Source organism: Pteropus alecto, unplaced genomic scaffold (genome assembly GCF_000325575.1).
Source record: "Pteropus alecto unplaced genomic scaffold, ASM32557v1 scaffold92, whole genome shotgun sequence".
NCBI classification, from domain to species: Eukaryota; Metazoa; Chordata; class Mammalia; order Chiroptera; family Pteropodidae; genus Pteropus; species Pteropus alecto.
Window position 1 is genome coordinate 4,687,528 of NW_006432447.1, and position 19,254 is coordinate 4,706,781.

Sequence of the window (19,254 nt, forward strand, 5' to 3'; positions counted from 1 at the left end):
GTCACAACAGTTAACGGCCAGAAATTAAGCCCATATCTTTCCCAAGTTTCTAGACTCTACTATATGAGGTATTTAGCCTCTGTACCAGTGGATCCTAACTCTGGCTCTGGACTGAAAATAACCTGGGGAGAATGTTAAACTCCCATGAACAGGATGCACGAAGATCATTTAAATCAGACTCCCCAGAGATGGGCCCCAGACATAAGTAGTTCTAAAGCTCCCCTGTGACTTCAATGCGCAATCAAGGTTCAGAACCTCTGCTCTCAAAAAGGCTTCCTTGTAATAGTAGATCTTTTTTCAGGGTGGCCTTGAAACAAAATTTTTCACATGGTTGGGGAAGAAGTCAGGGTGATCTTTTCCAGAGGCAAAAGAACACTTAATGCCCTTAAGAGTCACGATTGCATCCCAGCTCTGTAGCTAACTCCACCTGCAGAGGGGTCTCACAGGCTCACGTCTTCTACCTTTCGGTGCAGGTAGACACTCCTGTTCCTGTTTATATTGGCCTTCTCAAGCACAAGTTGTTACTGCACACACACCCATCCACATAGTTTTGTAGGCATTTCTTATCTCTCTCTGACCCATGCCTTCCTTTCCAACAACAGCTGCCGGCCCCCAGCCATAGTCTTGGCTGGAGCCCCATGCTCTCAGGAGCCAGAGGGAGGTGATGCTGGGTGCTGCCTGGGCACAGCAGGCAGAGGCAGTGTGGCACCACCCTCCAGTGTCACTCAGCCTCCCCTAGTGCCTGGCATGGAAATCCCACAACTTCCATCATATCATCCCAGTGCCTGGGCAGAACAGCCCACATTCCGCACAAAAATTCCTATTGGTATCACATTCCAATGTCCCCACCTCTTCTTCCCAGTAGCAGAATGCTATAATAGGAGAGCACTGCACTGAGGATTTATACATTTCATCTTATATGGTCACCACAACTACACAGGGAGGCAGTCTGTTGCCCTTCTTATAGATGAAGAGTCGGGGACCCAGCTATCAATGGCTGAGCTGGGATTTGAATCACATCCATCTGACTCTAGAGGGTTAACTTCCCCTTCAAATTTATCTTTGCCTTCCTCAGCCCTTTCCAGCTTGGGCTCCCCCACCTTCTAAACTCTCCTGATTTTTACCCAATCTCATGCACTCCTCAGCAACCTTTCACTCATCCCATTATTGTCGATGCTGCACCTAACTTTCCTTTATCCTCACTCACGACAGAGGACCTCTGCCACATCAAGAAAACAGACCTCACCAAAGGCCTTTCCCTTACTTCTCCTGCAGCTCACATTATTGCCCACATCTGTCTCAGAGAAGGAGCCGCCTTTCTCCTCCCCACCTCCGCTCGATCCTCCACCCAGCAGCCTAACCACCATCCCCATTGTTCCATGAAGCCGCTTTCTCAAAAACTCATTTCAGAGTCTCCTTCAGGCTTTTCAGCAGCTCTTCTATTCTCCCATCCATGACCCTCTACCTGCCCAGCCATCTACCCTTCCCTCCATCTGCTTTTTAAACCTTGAGGTTTCCCAGGATCTTGTCCTGAGTTCTCTTTGTCCTCATATCTTGTGCCTAGACAACCACATCCACTCCCAAGCCTTTAGCTATTAACTTCATGTTGCTTGTCAGGCCTCGACCTGTCTGAGCCCCAGGGCCTGATTTCCAGCTGCCACTCAGAGACATCTGGATGTGATATCTTGTAGGAACCTCAGTTCCAAAGCTAGGAGTCTCTCCCATTCCTCCAGAGCTGTTGTCCCTCCTGAGTTCCCTGACTTGAATGACATTCTCACAACCCCAACAGGAAGCTGGATACCATCATTGTCTCTTCCTACTCCATCTCCCAACAACTTGCATCCAAACTCTATCCTAACTCAGCCATGTCTTGAATTTGTCCTCTCCACCCTATCTCCTCCCCCCACATCTGGGATCGGGACCCACTTTGGTTCAGCTGAAGTGTTACAGCTCCCTCCTCACTCTTCCCCTGCCTTAGAGTCTTATCCCACCCCAGCTCCCTTTCCACACAGTAGCCAGAGTGATAGCTTTGTAAAGAAGACCTGTCTTAGACCTTCTCTTCTTCCATGACTTCCTCTACTGATTCGATCAAGCTTCATTCATGTCAAAGCCCTTAACCATGTTACCAGCTGCTTCTTCATGCCCTGGCCATTCAGTCCTTGCTCCTGCTGTTCCTCAAACACGAATGCCTTTTTATACACTGGCCATTGCTTGTGTTCTACTGTATTTGGCCACCTATCTGTATTCTTCTCTTTCTCAATCATTTTTCAGGTACTATTGCTAAAGAAAAGTTATTTCCCAGTGACCATAGAAGGGCAACTGTTTCCGGTGGCTCTGTTAAATCCTATTACACAAAGAAGGTCCTCACACAAGGCAACAAACATGGGGTTCGTGAGGCACCAGATGGGAGTCAGTGTAAGATTTATTGAGGCACTGTCAGGGTAGAAAGAAGCAGTCCTAGCCCCATTCCTCACTTCCAGAGCAGCTTTCCTTCTGGGTTCTTGATGTCATTGTCCCCACCACCTGCAAACTCTGACAGAGATAGGGAATGACTTCAAAGACTCTTTCAAAATGAGAAATAGGGCATGTAGAAAACAATCGGCAATTTTTTAAATGGATCAGTTAGGGTTCTTTGAGTTCACAGTACTCTGACTTTGCAAGACTAATTCGATGCTAAAAAGAATCCTGAAAGTCTAAGAGAATATGGTTCCTGAAAGGGAGGCTGGTGGGGGTGGGGGAATAAAGAGAGAAGTATCTTACTTGAGTTTCGATTAAAGGGGTACTCCAGGGTGCTCCAGGCTGAGCTCTGTGAGCCCAGGGTGGCCCTGACGCGGAGGTTATATGGCACGGTTGCAGTGATGTCATCAGTGATGTCGCACTCAGGATCTTTGGTGGGTGAGCAACAGTTGCTGGGAATCCAGATGTGGCTCACGTACAGGGTCTCATACTCTCTGGCCAAGGAGAGAAAAGCACAGCATCACAACTGCCCCTTCTACCCAGGCTCAATGATGGTTGCAAGTAACTGCCTCATTCACCTACATTTTATGGGTCAGCAAAATAAGCAGTTGCTCCATACTCCAGTTCCTACACTCTTCTCTGTGACCAACCATCCATTCTTTCTTATTCCTTTTGTCACCAGACAAAGGAAACTTAGGCATAAACCCCAGTGTATCCAGGTCTCTCCATCTCCAGGGTCACCATCCCAATCTCAGCCACTGCCATCCCTTGCACTGCTATCACCTCCTGATTTCCCAGCTTCCACTCCTAATGTTCTTCAAACCATTCAGCAAATCACAACATTTGTATCCCTAATGGCTTCCAAAGCACTTAGAAGGGAAGCCAAACTCTTCCCCATGGCCTACGACTCTCTGGCCTCTCTCTCACTCCACCCCTATACATGCTGTTTCTTCTGCACTGACCTCCACGCTGAGCTCTTTTTATCTTAGGAGCTCTGACTAGCTATTAGTCACTGTGTCTCAAATGCTCTGCCCCTGCTGTTTACATTAGCTGGTTCCTGTCCCTCAGATATGGGCTTAAATATCACTTCCTCAGACAGATCTTCCCTGACCACCTAATGAAAGGAAGCCAGAGTCAACTCTACTGCATCAGCCTTTTAGCTTTCTCCTAGCACTGATTACTACCTGAAATTACCTAGAGCAGTGCTGCCCAGTAGAACTTTCTGAGATGATGGAAATGTTCTATATTGGTGCTATTCCTATGGTAGCTACAACCACATGTGGCTGTTGAGAACTTGAAATGTGACTAGTGTGGCTGGGACACAGACATTTTTTCATTTTAATTAATTTAAATTTAAATGGCTATCTATTTCTAGTGGCTGCCACACTGGACAGTGTAGACCTAGGTTTTTTATTTTCTTTACTGTCGGTCTCCTTCTCTAAATGTAAGCTCCTTATATCCAGAACTTTGTTGACTGGACCCTGAGCCTAGAAGAATGTCTACCCATGTAGGTGCTGAGTTCGTATTTATTGTTAATAAAATATATTGAGCACCTTCTATGTCCCTGTTGCTCCTCAATGATTCCAAGGGCCTGAACACCTGCAGAGGAGTAGAGCCTGCTTGGCCCCAGGGCCAGCTGACCCTGAGGGTCACAATTTGTTTTAGCTCCTAATGACAAGAACATAGACAGAAAAACTAAGGCCTCCCTCACTTCCAAAGGATCTGAGTCTCCAATAACTTATCCTCTTCAAGTCAGAATCAAACTCATTTCTTGAGATTTTCTTCAGCATTAGACAGTTGACTCACTGTTGAAAAGAAGCTCCATCAAAATGTGTTTATACACATTTGGGTTCCCAGAGAGTTCATATCCTCAGGACAATATCCCTTGCTTTTTCAACTCTCCCAATGTCCACGCAAAAAAGGCAGGTCACTGGAGATAATCCATCCGTGGGCTCACAAAGCCTCCTTGAGCTCTGGAATGAGGGCTGTGCCTCTAGCAATCAACTACTGTCTAAGAGAGAAAAACTGAAAGAAAGAAAAAAAAAACTCACCCCTGGTACTCCACAGAATAGTCGATTACTTCTCCAGGCACAGTCACTGGGTTCCACATCAAAAGATGCTTCATGTTGGTTGACTGTACAGAGAGGTTCTGAGGGGCAGGCAGAATGGCGACTCCATCTGGGATCAAGGCAGATAGACAGGCTGACAGGTGGGCTTATGTTAAGGAAATGCCACAGCTTTAAATTAGTTCCTAATGAAAGTCTTCGTATATTTATGAAGAAGAAACACCTCTAATTTCATCATACTTGTATCAATGCTAAATTTTTTCTATCTCTATTATAGTGATAGAAAATTATAATTTTCTATTATAATGATGAAATATTTTATTATTATATAATTTGGTGAAATATTATTATTAATAATTTTAATAATAATAATGGCTAATATTATTGAGCGTTTACCATGTTCTAGCTACACCATGTGTTAGATTGTTACATGATTATCTCACTTAATCCTCATGACCATACTGGGAGGTAAGGACTATTAGTTTCTCCATTGCACAAATGGCAAATCTGAGGCACGTTGTTTACAACTCTTACGTCAGTCAAATCAACCTCGATGTGGGTCTTGAAGCTGCCACTTATGATGTGACCTTAAGCAAGTTGCAAAAACCTAAGCCTCCCATCTCTATGTGATAAACCTATGCAGGCTCCTGCCACCTTCTCATCACCTTCTTCTCCTACTACTGCTATCTAAATTGCACCCCTTCATGTCCCCCAACAAGACTGAATGGTGCATCAGCTGCCAGCTGGGAGGTGGAGAATGTCCAGTCTAGAAAGGCACCAAACCAGCTTGGACACTCTGCCTCAGGTAGACTGCAGGCCCCTGAGGCAGCCTGGGACACAAGCATCTGTTCATACAGGTGTATGTGGTACGCCCAGAGTATGTACACAGTTGGTATACAGTTTGCACACAGAATGAAAAGGCTTGGGAAGCTGAACCTATATACTCATAAGGACTTTGGGCATGCCCAGGTCTCAACCTTGTGTGTAACCCAGGGTGCAATGTGGACCCTCTGCTATGGTCCTTCTCTTCCCAGTTTCAAATGCTCTCCTTTTCAAGCCCAACACCTGCCACTCTTTGCTCAGTGATAACATCTGAGGGCACAGTGGGAAGGGGGAGGGAGGCCTTCACCCAGAACTTTTTCTCGATGCCTGTCTCCAGATTGGCACCTGTTGTTCGTTATCAAGCCCTGTGACCACAAGGGGATAGGAGTTGTCGGGGACACCCCACCTGGTTCCCTCGCTTCTTCTCTAATATAGGACCTTAGTGATGCATCTCCATCCTACTCTCAGCATCAGTGGCCCTGCCCTGTGAGGAAACACCTGGGGTACCCACAAGGGGGGCTTCCTGTCCTTCCCACCCTTAACCTTGCAATCACCCAAGGGATGAAAAGAGAAGAGCCAGCTGCAGTAGGCTGGCACGGTAGGGCAAGGCATCATCCTCTCTAACGTCCTTCCTCAGGCAAAGTATACAAAACATTTCTCTAGTCAGCTATGTGGGGAATATAAAACTATAATTCATAATGTAATAGCTCTGAAAATGAAATCTCCAGGCCCATGGAGATTTCTACTAAATACTTTTTTAATTAACACCAATTTTACACAATCTCTTCCAAAAAAAATAGAAGAGGAAAGAACACTTTCCAACTTATTTTATGAGGCAATATTACCCTAATACCCTAATTAAACAAAGGTAGTATATATATTTTAAAAAACAAAACGAAACAAAATACTAGAGACCAATATATCTCATGCACTTAGATGCAAAAATTATCAATAAAATATTAGCAATCCAAATCCAATAATGCATAAAAAGGATTCTACACCATGACCAAGTGAAATTTATTCCAGGTATGCAAATGTGGTTCAACATTTGAAAATCAGTTAATAATCTACCGTATCAACATGCTAAAGAAGAAAAATCATACGATCACATTAATTGAAACATAAAAAGCATTTACATAATTCGACAACCATTTATGATTTTCAAAAAAATTCTCTTCAAGTTAAGAACAGCAGGGAGTTATCTCAACTTGAGAAAGACCATTTACAAAAAATCTACAGCTAATATCTCACTTAATGTTGAAAGACTGAATGCTTTCTACTTTAACATCGGAAATAAAGAAAGAACTTCCGCTGTCAGCACTTTTTATCAACATAGTACTGGAAGGTCTAGCAACTGCAATAAGGCAAACAAAACAAGTAAAAGCATACAAATTGGAATGGAAGTAAGAAAACTCCCCCTATTTGCAGATGACGATATGGCTATGTAGAAAATTCCAAAGAATCTATAAAATAAAACCCCTAAAACTAATAAGTGAGTTCAGCAAGTTCATAGGATATAAGATAAACATAAAAAATTAATTGTATTTCTATATACTAGCAATGAACACTTAAACATTAAAAATAAAAATACAGTTGTCCTTTGGTATGTGTGGGGGATTGATTTCAGGACTCCTTCGGGTACTATACTCCTTGGATGCTCAAGTCCCTTATATAAAACGGCATATCATTGGCATATAACCTATATACATCCTCCCGTAAATTTTAAATCATGTCTACATTACTTACAATACCTAATATAATGTAAATGTATTTAAGTAGTTGTTATAATGTATTGTTTAGGGAATAATGACAGGAAAAATAAGCTTGTACATACATGTTCAATAGAGACACAATCGTAATAGGGCTAACTAAATACTACACATCAGCAATAATTATCGGCAATAATTGAATATTTTCAATCCATGATTAGTTGAATCCACAGACACAGAATCAGTGGATACAGAAGGCTGACTGTGCTATTTACAACCACTTGAAAAAAGGAAGGAAAGAAGGAAGGAAGGAAGGAAGGAAGGAAGGAAGGAAGGAAGGAAGGAAGGAGGGAAGGAGGGAAGGAAGGAAGGAGGGAAGGAGGGAAGGAAGGAGGGAAGGAGGGAAGGAGGGAAGGAGGGAAGGAGGGAAGGAAGGAAGGAAAAGGAAAGGGGAAAAATAGAAGTACTGAAGAAAGGAGGAAGGAAGGAAAGAAGGAAGGAAGGAAGGAAGGAAGGAAGGAAGGAAGGAAGGAAGGAAGGAAGGAAGGAAGAAAGATACTTAGGTATAAATCTAGCAAAATATATTTAGAATTTGTATGGGGGAAACTCCACAATGCTGGTGGAAGATATCAAAGGAGATCTAAAAAACAAAAGGAGAGACATACCGTATTCATGAATTGGAAGATTCAACATAGTTAACATAGTAATTCTCCCCAAATTGATATACAGACTTAATACAATTTCTATCAAAAGTTCAGCAAGATTTTTTGTAGATGTCAGCACCAAGCTGATCGAGAAGGGAAAGTTTCAGTGGTTAGATGCCCAGTTGGAAGAATGCACGAGGGGCCAACATGAGAATGAAAAAGCAGGCACCAACTTATTGTGGGGAGCGCACTTCTGCTTCTACACTGCTTCTGCTCCCCTTCTCGTGTTCCCCTTCTGCTCCACAGGGGACCACATGGCTCCACTTATATCAGAACACAATAGTGGCATTCAGCCACACATGCGTGATACAATAAGCTGAATTATGTTTACATATTTTAGGCGCAGGTGCCCTACTACACTAATGTAATATTCTAAATCCAGGGTGCTATTCCTAGCCACAAGCCTAGATCACAGCCAGACCTGGGACCAGCCAGGCCTGGGACACACAGTAGACTTAGACAAAAATTTTCTAAAATTTTTAGGAAAAGGCAAAGGAGCTAGAATAACTAAAACAATTTTTTAAAAGCATAGAGTGGAGGTAATCAAACTACCCAATTTTAAGACTTAGAATAATTAAGATTGTGTAGTATTCACAAAGCAATAGACACATAGATTGATGAAATAGAATACAGATCTCAGAAAAAGAACCATACAAATACACTCAACCGATTTTTGGTAAATGTACAAAAGCAATTCAGTGAAGGAAAAATAGCCTTTTCAACAAGTAATACTAGATCAACTGGACATCTGCAGGCAAAAAAAAAAAAAAAAGAGCCCAAGCTTAATCTCACGCCTTACGCAAAAATTAACTCAAAATGGATCATAGACTTAATGTAAAACTCTAAAACTTTTAGGAAAAAACATAAGAGAAAATCTTCAGGATTAGGCAAAGAGTCCTCAGAGTTGACGTCAAAAGCAAGATCTATGAAAGGAATATTTTATAATTGGACATCGTCAAAATTAAAATCTTTTGCTCTGCAAAAGACCCTGTTAAGAAGATGAGAAGACAAACTACAGAATGGGAGAAAATATTTGCAAAGTATATAGCTCACAAAAAATTCATATCTAGAATATATAAAGAACTCTCAAAACCGAATAGTAGAAAAGCAAACAATCCAATTTAAAAATGGGCAAAAAACATTCAGAAATATTTTACCAAAGAGCACATACAGATTGCAAATAAACACGTGAGAAGATGTTCAACATCATTAGCAAATTAAAACAACAACATGATAGCCCTATACAGGTATCTGAATAACTAAAATTTTTAAAAGTGACAAAAGCGAGGATGCAGAGAAAGCGAATCACTCATACATTGCTGGTGGGAATGTAAAATGGTACAGCCGCTCTGGAAAATAGACAGTTTCTTATAAAATTAAATATGTAATTACTATTCGACTCAGCAATTTTACTGTTGGGCATTTATCCCAAAGAAATGAAAACTTACATCATCCAAGATCTTCACACAAATATCCATAGCCAAACTGGAATCAGACCAGATATCCTTCGACAGGTGAATGGTTAAACGAACTTTGGTACATACATCCATGGAACACCACTCAGCAATAAAAGGAACAAACTATTGATACACACAACAATTTGGGTGAATCTCCAGGGAATTATGTTGAGTGAAAAAAAAAAAAAAGCCACTCCCTGAAAGTTACATACTGTATGATATTTATAAAACATTTTAGAAATGACAATATTTTAGAAATGGAGAACAGATTATTGGTTGTCAAGGATTAGGAAAGGTGAGGAAATGGAGGGGGGAGGTGAGCGTGGTTATAAAACGGAAAGTATTGTCGTGATGTTGGAACCGCTCAGTATCTTGACTGTAGTGGTGAACACACAAACCTAAACACACACGTGTATATGCACACACACACAAATGAGTACAAGTAAAACTGGGGAAATCTGAATAAAATAGATGGATTGTATCAATAATGTCAATATCCTGATTGTGGAACTATACAAACTGGCAAAGTACTATTGGGGGAAACTGGGCTCTGTATATTTCTTATAACTGCATATGAATATAAAATTATCTCAAAAAATTTTTAATTAAATAATACAACCATAACGGCATCACACCTTAAAAAAATAGCATTACTTCTGATTATCAATGATTGATAGGATACCTTGTAAAAGATCATGATGCGATAAACTCAAACAAGATAAACGCACAGAGAAAAAATGCAAAGTTCTACAATTAGGTCCAGTCAATTAAATTAGTTAGGGGGACCTGTTTGGGAAGGGAGAACTGATGATTAGGGCACTTATCAAAGCTTTAAGCGATACACTATGAAGCTGAATTAATGTAGAGAGGAGGCAAGGGAACTAAAATGTTAAATCAAGCTACATTCAGAGACTACAATATGCTGATCAGCCCTGCAGCCAGACCAGGAAGAAACCTGCAGAACAAAGGAAGATGTCTGCTGGAATTGCTAACAAACAACCCATGTCCCAACACCATGAAGGGAAAACAGAAAAAACAGAGTCTTTAAAATAGAGTCTTTGGTGCCCAGCACAAAATAAAAACATTCATTCTTTATGGCTAAAACCATGGGGAACCTATGGATCAGAGGCTGGAAATTGCCAGCAGGCTTTTCACTCTACACATCCTTACCTTTTCATGCTACATACTCTGCTCCTTCCTCACTGTATGTCCATATCAAAGGAAAATGGGTAAACATAGCCTTTAAACTGTAACTCACAGGAACTAAAGAATGCTATGTAAACTGAATTCCCCGAACACTCCGGGATGCCTCTCAGTGCCTTTACTCTCTCTCCCTGTTCTCATCGCTTTCTCTTGTCTCTCTGTCCCTCTGAGTCCCTCTTAGGTTCTCTCAATCTGCCTCTGAGAGGAGACCATGCTCTGTCTATGAAGTGTTACCTCTTCTCTAATAAACTTTCCTTTGACTCTAACTCTGGCATGTGTTTGAATGCTTTCTGACATTCTGCCAAGAACTCTCCTCTCTCAGTGCAGTGCTTGCGACTTCCCCCACTCAGGGGAATTTGCCCTGTCCTGCATCAGAATTACTGAGTATGTTTTTCTTCATGAGGGGGCATACAGGCAGGAAAATAGCAAGGGATGTCCCAACTTTCTGATGGCTCCATTATGTTAATGCAAAAATTTGCATGTGTGACCCTTTTCTCCTACCTGTGAAGTTCCAAATCTAACTCCATTATGGGCAAAATATTCAGTCTCATTCCTTTACTAGAAAACTGCTGCTTCTTTCTGAGCCCTACTGGCGACATATTCAATATTCTTATGCTATTTGTATAGCACATTCCAAATTTCATTGTTTTGCCCATATTTAAGTAGCACACACATTGGGTATGAGATGGAAAAACCATACTGCCCATGAACTGCTGATGCCAGGAGGCATTGAACCCTTTTCCTGTTTGCCTTGAGAATACTCGCTGACGACACTTGCAGCTGCAGCATTTACCCGGAGATAACTCGCTAATAACCTTACCCCCAAGGTTTGCCATAAAATATCTCGCTCTTATTTTCATTTTCGCGTCCGTCTAGTATATCGATAGTCTTTGAAAACAAATGACATCATTCCATTTATAGCATTGTTTTTAGTTGTCCAATTGCTGAAAATGTCAAATCCTAGAAAACATAGCTGGTGGCAAGCTGCACTATTTTTTTTCTAAATGAGAAAATGGTTAATAGGGTTATGTAGAAAGGGTTATGACATTGCATCAGAAGCAGCCCATTTTATGCTAGGACACCAAATAGAAAATGACTCCACAAGATGGGAACGATATTTCAGCTCAGATTCCAAGCTGAAAGTGACTACTTACAAAAAGTTTTAAAATCCCCTTCGATTGTTAGTGAAGGCTGATTGCGGTCTTGAAAACATAACTAAGGCAGAAAAAGAAAACTTTGTTATCCACACAGTACTCTCATTAACAAGAAATGTTGTCAGTCAGCCAGGATCATGAAGCCAAGTCTCTGAAGAAACCAGTTAATATTCTACCAAATGTAAACATCAAATGCAAAATAAATAAATAAATAATAATAATATACTCAAGGGAAAGGGGAGAGTAAGCTTGACATGTAGACAGGAAAAACATTGTTCACAGAGAGGAGAGTACAAAATCTGGAAGAATTATTTCCTCAGCCACACAGGATAAGGGTTCTCATCAGAGCTAGAGAGCAATACAAGAATCCCCTGTACAATCTTTCGGTTCCTTGTGTATAATTATGCTTTTGTTACTACCTACTTGTGTTATTTTCATTCTAGCAGGTATCTCAAGACCCACTGGATGGAGCCTCTTTGGTGGTGTTTCCAATAGAGACTTGAGCTATGTGACTGTGACCTGACTATTAAGAGTCTGGTGCTCAGTTTGGACAAAATCAGCTAAGCAACATCTTTTGCACAGAGCTGCATTCACAACATTTCTCTCTCTCTCTCTCTCTCTCTCTCTCTCTCTCTATCTCTCTATCTCTCTCTCTTTCTACTCTCTCTCTCTCTCTCTCTCTCTCTCTCCCTCAGTTTTCTATTGCTCTTGTAACAAATTACTACAGATTTAACTTCTTAAAACAACACAGATTTATTATCTTATAATTCTATAGTTCAGAAGTCTGACACTGATCTCACTGGGCTAAAATCAAGGTATTGATAGGGCTGTATTCCTTCTGGACACTCTAGGAAAGAATCTGTTTCCTTACCATCCTCAGCTTCTACTGGCCACCTGCATTCCTTCCTTGTTCATGACCCTTCCTCCATCTTCAAAGCCAGCAATAGCTGGTCGAGTCCTTTTCATGCTTCAAATTTCTCCTGCCTCTTCTTCTGTCCTCCTGTCTCTCTCCCACTGCATCCAGGAAAGGTTCTCAGCTTTCAAGGACTCATGTGATTAGACTGGGCACACCCAGATAATCCAGGATAATCTCCCAATCTCAAGGTCCCATAACATTAATCACAGTTTTAAAATCTTTTTTCATGGAAGGTAACATATTCACAGGTTCCAGGGATTGGAGTATGCACACCTTTGGGGGACCATTATTCTGCCCACCACATGGGGCTTGCACTGCAGGGGATATGAACTGACATTATGCCCTAAAATTTCTCCCTCCGATACATAAATTATTTCAAGAGAATTATCTTGTGTATGATCACAAGAAGAAAAGAGCAAGGTTGACCCAGGTCTTGGCTGCTAAGCAGGCTGCTGGCATTACTCACTGCCTAAGTACCTAGTGCCTACGCCCAGCTTCAAAAGCAAATTCACGCCTCAGAAAAGTGATAGATTACTTCATGGTTTTAAAGTACAGGTCTTAGGATCAGCAGCACCACATTCCCCAGTTTATTAGAAATGCAGACTCTCAGGCTGCACCCTACAACCTATTGAACCAGAATCTGCATTTTAACAAGATTCCTTAGGTAATTCATATGCATATTAAAACTTGAGAAGCACTTTTCTAAAGACTACAATTGCGGTTCTCATCATCCTTGGCCTATTAGAATCACCGGGGAGGTTGATTACTGTTGTTAAATTTGATTTTAAACTAAGTCTCAGACTTACTGAAGAGTTGCAAAATTAGTACAGAGAGCTCCCATATGAAGCCAAGGGCCTTCATGATTTGGATTTGATTTGTGACTACAGCTTTAGAAATTATTTTTTTCCCCTCTCTCTCTCTCTACACATCTCATAGACCTAGGCTTTCTTCCTGATAATCATTAATCCCTGAGGCAGCAGAAGACAATAGCCTGGACCTGACTAGTGGTCATAAGGTCCAGACCTCTGGCAGGCTAAAGATAATATCTTGACCTAAATGATGTTACAGCTCCTGAGCCCTAAAGTGGAATGACTCCTCAGTTACTTTTCCCTGGAACCAAACAGAAAGACACTGCAGCAAACCTCAGAGCTGTCCTTAAGATCTGAAGAAATCATTTATTGCCCTTACCTCACCTCCAATCAATCAGTTTTTAACATAACCCTGAACCCCTAACCCACGGTGTCTTGTGATTTTGCCCTATATAATCTGTAACTTACATGGCACTGGGGAGTCGGGTCTTTTAGAGCATGAGCTTGCCCATACTCCAGATTGGCCAATCCTATAATAATAAATTATTTCCTTTCTCCATTACAAATCCCTGCTTCTTCATTTCTGTCCGCCAGTGCGTGCAGGCAGACGGACAACATATTGGGGTTCGATAACACATATACCCTCCACTCAGCCTTCCATATGTAGATAACCATAGTACAATTATGAAAATCAAGATATTAACATTGGCACAATATCATTAATTTAGCTTCAGTTTATTTGAATTTTGCCAATTTTTCCCCTAATGTTCATTTTTTGTCTTTCCAGGAATCAATCCAGGATTCTACATTTAGTTGTCACATCTAGTTGGTCTCCTCCAGTCTGTTCTCAGTCTTTGTCTTTTATGACCTTGACATTTTTGAAGAGTACTTACTGGTCAGTTGTTTTATAGAATATTCCTCAGGTTGGATTTGTCTGACGTTTTTGCATGAGTTGATTGAGGTTATACATTTGGGGCACATACTCTCAGGGAGTGCAAGATGTTAATATGTCTTATGACTAGCAATGTTAACCTTGATCACTTGGTTAAGGCAGTGTCTCCACCGCGAAGTTAGCATTTTCTCCTGTATAGTTTCTTGAATCACTTAGGGAACATACTTTAACAATACGCAAATATTCTGTTTCTTCTCAGACTTTTATCCATTGCTTTTATCTATTGGATTATTTGCAACAATTATTTCTGTGCTATTCTAATATTGATTATCTATTTATTAATTGAAATTCTGTAAGAAAAAGCTATTCCTTCTCTACCATTTATTTATTGAATTATTCATTTATATCAGTATGGACTCATGGAAATTTATTTTAGTCTGTTGTTATTTACTTTGTTACTCAAACTGTTCCAGCTTTGGCTCTTTCAGACTGGCTCCTTTTGACTTACCTCATAAGTTTATAGACTTAATGGACTTTATTTTTGGAATAATTCTATGTTTACAGAAAAAAAATTGTAGACAGTAAGTACAAAGAGTTCCTTTATGCCTTTCACTCAGTTTCCCCTAATGCTAACACCTTATATAGCTATGACATATTTGTCAAAACTAAGAAACCAACATGGATACATTACTCCCAACTTTATTTGGTTTTTGCTCATTTTTCCACTGTCCTTTCTCCATTCCAGGATCCAATCCAGGATACTTGTTACATTTAGACCTCCATCCTTTCTTAAGCACTTTCTTATATGCTCCAGATTTGTTTTATATTTTCTCTGTCCAGTCCTGGAATAAACCATGTCTCTAAGAAGCTCCACCCAGGGAGTTTTGAAAAACCTAATATTCAGGCAGCACCCTGGATTAATTAAGTCCAAATCTCTGACTGTGAAATCCTGGCATTTAGAGTTTTAAAAGCTCCTCAGGTGATTCCAATGTGCATTTGAGACTGAGAACCATTGAGCTAGACCCTACTTCTGCTGGCCAAGAAAAATTAAAACTGAACGGTAAATCTCCAAATGCCAGAGACTTAAGTATATTCCCCAGCAAGCTCTTATGTTCCCTGAAGACAAGGGATTTGGTTTTGATCATCTCTAATGAGCACCTGGCCCAGAATCCGGCACATAGGAGGTCCTCAGAAATGCAGAATGAATGAAAACTAAACAAGTGAAACAAGTCTTGGCTCTCTTAGTAAAATTAACCTTGGCCTGACTTCTTTTTTCCTAATCCGTATCCATCCCAAATTAGATTTTTGAGCTGCCTTGAGGTTTATGCTGAACACCTCAAGATTTCCTAAAATTTCAAGTGAGGGATAGAGAAAGAAGCAAGGCTGCCCTTGGGCAAACTCTCCGGCAGAAATCCCCTCCCTGGAATAATAGGCTATGCTGGCTTCCCCTCTCTGGGTCTTCTGTCAACTGCCCTTATTTGAGTCCTCTTCTGCCACCTTTACTTCCAACAGCCCTTATGGCAAATGCATCAAAAAAAAGGAGCACCATCTTCTTTATTCCCTTTACTTTTCCTTCCTCCCTTTTTTCTGGCCTACTTTAATGTCTCAGCTTCTTCTGCAGAGAAGTACAAAGGGCACAGGCTCTGGAGCCAGCCAAACCTGGGTCAAATCCAAATTCTCCCATTTACTAGATGTAATAACGGAACCTCTCCTAGGTCTCTGTTTTGTAGTGCGTAAAATGGGGGTAATAGCGCCTACCTTGAAGGATTGATGTGAGAAGTCAAGAGAATATTTTTGCTCACCTACAAGCACAGCTTGTGCTCAGAAATGACAGTTGCGATCATCGTTGTTTTATTATTATTGTTGTTGGTGGTAGTGGTAGTAGCAGTAGTAGTAGTAATAGTGGGGATCAGTTTCCTGAATCATTTGGAAGGGACAGGGCAAGGCAAATTAATTCTATAAAAGAGAGTAAGAACTCTACCCATCTGTCAGGGATCTGGAGTAACTAATGGAATTTCATTCAGAATTTGCAGAATTCATCTATACAATCCAGAAGAAATGGTTTAAACTGCACAAAGGCAATCTCAGCTAAAGCAATTATCTGCCGACACCACCATCTGGTTACATAACCAACCAACATTACACAACCAATATTATATTATTATTAATATAATAAGTAACATGGGGGTACACACTGACATCTCCAAGTGCTTTTGTTTGCATCATCTCATTTAACCTCTCCCAACCTCAAGGTGGCTATTTTGACCATTTCACAGGTGAGAAAACTGAAGTTATATGTTATAGTAACTGAGCTAGCAAGTAATAGAGTCAAAACACATACACAAGTCTTTCTGGCTCTGACATCCCTGTGGTTTCTACAATTGTTTTTTTGTTCTGTATAAGTTCATAGCTGTCAAAAGAACACACTCACTTCCAGGTCTGTTAGAAACAGAAGTTTTTAGGAAAAGGCTTGGAAAAACTGGAATGCCTCATTATAGAAAACGTCAAAATGAAAAATGCTGGCCTTTCCCCTTCTAATTTGGCCACCTCATCTTCTCCCTTTGTCTTAGTGGAAAAATGTTTCCCTGGCAACTTGTTTGTCCCACCAGCTAATCAATCAGTCTACTACTAACTATCCAATCAGCCAACATGCTTAGCCTATGCTGGGGGCTCTGAGGACACCAGAAAAAATGCCCAGGCCCTGCCCTCAGACCAATGCAGAAAACAGAACCCACCAAAGCAGAGTACATGGGGTCAAGGGTCAAAGGAGAAAGAAGCCTGGGAAGGAACTGCAGGAGGAGGGAGCCACCGGGAATGATGATGAGAGGATAGGCTTGGGATGGGGAAAGAAACTGGAGATGGTGCTTCTGGTGGGAAATTATAACAATAAAGGCCAGAAGGAGGAAACGAGAGTATAATATGCCAACTGTGAAGACAGCAGCCACCTGTGGTCCATATTTGTTTTCAAAGAGTAGTGAGAAATAGGGTCAGGGCCTGACTATGCTGGATAATGAAACAAGCAGCAGATTTGAACACCACGTGCTGAGCAATTGGAAGCTGTGAAGGTTTTTAAACTAGGAACACCATAGATTTGATGCTTAAGCCAGTTCTAAACATTTGCCAATTGCCTTAGCACTGATTTGTTGCCTGATTTAAACTAACTAAATAATTCGTTCTTAGTGTTAAAAGATAAAAATAAAAAAGACAGAAAGTACTCGAGGCTCCCACTGACGCCACAAAGTGCCCAATACCTTGGAGTATTAAAATTAGAAATTTCTATTAAATACGATTTGACATGATGAAACATCAAAGGCAATACAGAACCACAATTTTGGAACAATAAAGCATGTAGGTACAAGCATCCAGGAGTGAAGCAGAGAAAATTATGTAATATTACTGGCAGGGAAAATACTCCAAACCAAATATTATTTTTAAATACTATGGAGTACCTGACTATCTTTTCTGCAGTGACCAAGAGAGAACCAATTTTTATAAATCTTGTACCCAATATTAAGGTTGAAAATTGTCATTTTATTCATGTGTATGTTTTAAGAATCTTTATTTTACTTTATTTCTTTTCCTTACAGTTAACAACTCCCAGGCACATTTAAAAGGACTAAGTAACTATGTTGCACCTTTTAAAATCAGACAATGAGATACATGGCAAAATGCATAGAGCTCTGCTAACCTTTAGATGATTTGTTCTGATGCTTTATCTTTCTAAATTGTTCTGTGGACATTAGAAGAAAATTTTCCAAACAGAATACAGGCTTTTCTTTTCTTTAGGATGTGGGGATAAAGGTTTAGGAAGTGAAAAACATTTTTAAAAACAGACATAAGATATTCTATGAATATATTGTGACCCCAAACCCTGGGAAAGTATTTTTCGCCTTCTTAACCTGTATTCAAGTCCCAGACTATTGGCTGTATTCTAATTCATACTTACCTACGAGCAAACATGGAATCAAGGCGTAGAAAAACCACATAAGACTTGGCAAGATTTCTTCTAGAACCATCACGAAGGTCTGTGTTTGGCAGACTCAGCTTGACCTGGAACATCGTTTCCTTACACAATGAAACATTCTGTCCATCCTGGTCATTTTGCTTCAGAACGCAGATGTTGGAGCTGAGTCGCTGTGAAGCCTGACTTGCTCTGGAAAGAGGAGCTGGGCCCAGACAGCTCAGAAGGGGCGGGGCATGCAGCACCCTCCTTTCTGCCCAAACCCAGATATTGTATCAGGGGGTGTGGCCTAGGAGAGTTCCAGAGAAAATGTAACTCGGGGGAGCTTGAGAATCTGCCTGGGGGAGATACCTAGACCATAGGCTCTCTTCTGGGGGGAACCTGGTTGTCCCTAGAAACTCCATTGGCAGTGAGCAGGCAGGATTACCTTAGCCTCTCATCAAATAGCTGTGCTTTTCCATGTCTCCATCTTGCAAGCTGGACACTGATTAGCCCTTTTTACATATCCACTTCAGAAAAAAAGTAGATAAGTTTTAAAAAAAAGTTTTAATACTTTTTAATAAGTCAGGAATTGAAGAACATATAGTTTAATATTCGCTTGCATTTGCAAAAAGAAAACCTGGAAGGAGATACAGAAACTAATGTTTGGTTACCTTGGGGCAGAGGGAGTGGAAATTGAGAAGATGGAGGAGAAAAATGGGAATGAGACTCTTTGTGGTATCCTTTTTTTTTCTTTGTTTTGGGGTTTAAAAAAATTTTTTTTTATTGTGGTAAAATACACATTACAGAAAATTTACCATCTTAACCATTTTTAAGTATACAGTTCAGTGGTATTAAATACATTCACATTGTTGTGTAACCATCACCATCATCTGTCCACGTAACTCTTCATCTTGTAAAACTGAAACTCTATGCCCATTAAACAATAACTTCCCATTCTCCCCTCCCCCCTGCCCCTGGCAACCACCATTATACTTTCTGTTGCTATGAACTTGACTATTCTAAGTACCTCATGTAGTAAGTGGAATTATACATAGTATTTGTTTTTCTGTGACTGGCTTATTTTCACTTAGCATAATGTCCTCAAGTTTCAATCATGTTTAA

At 40.7% G+C, this 19,254-nt stretch overlaps 1 protein-coding gene across 5 annotated transcripts in view; it reads right to left on the minus strand.

Moving 5' to 3' along the window:
- IL20RB (interleukin 20 receptor subunit beta) overlaps positions 1–18,582 on the minus strand; it is a 33,542-nt gene extending 14,960 nt beyond the window's left edge. Inside the window, exons 1-4 of one of the 5 annotated variants that reach the window (XM_006907213.1) lie at positions 18,136–18,200; positions 11,573–11,633; positions 4,509–4,635; positions 2,761–2,951 (exon numbers count right to left, since the gene is read on the minus strand). In XM_006907213.1, the coding sequence (XP_006907275.1) occupies positions 2,761–2,951; positions 4,509–4,582 (265 nt within the window). In that variant the 5' untranslated portion in view covers positions 4,583–4,635; positions 11,573–11,633; positions 18,136–18,200. Of the gene's footprint in view, positions 1–2,760; positions 2,952–4,508; positions 4,636–11,572; positions 11,634–18,135 lie in introns of all 5 variants that reach the window. The other 4 variants (XM_006907210.3, XM_006907211.3, XM_006907212.3 and 1 more) reach the window with 4 other exon arrangements.
- Positions 18,583–19,254: the final 672 nt, after the last annotated feature.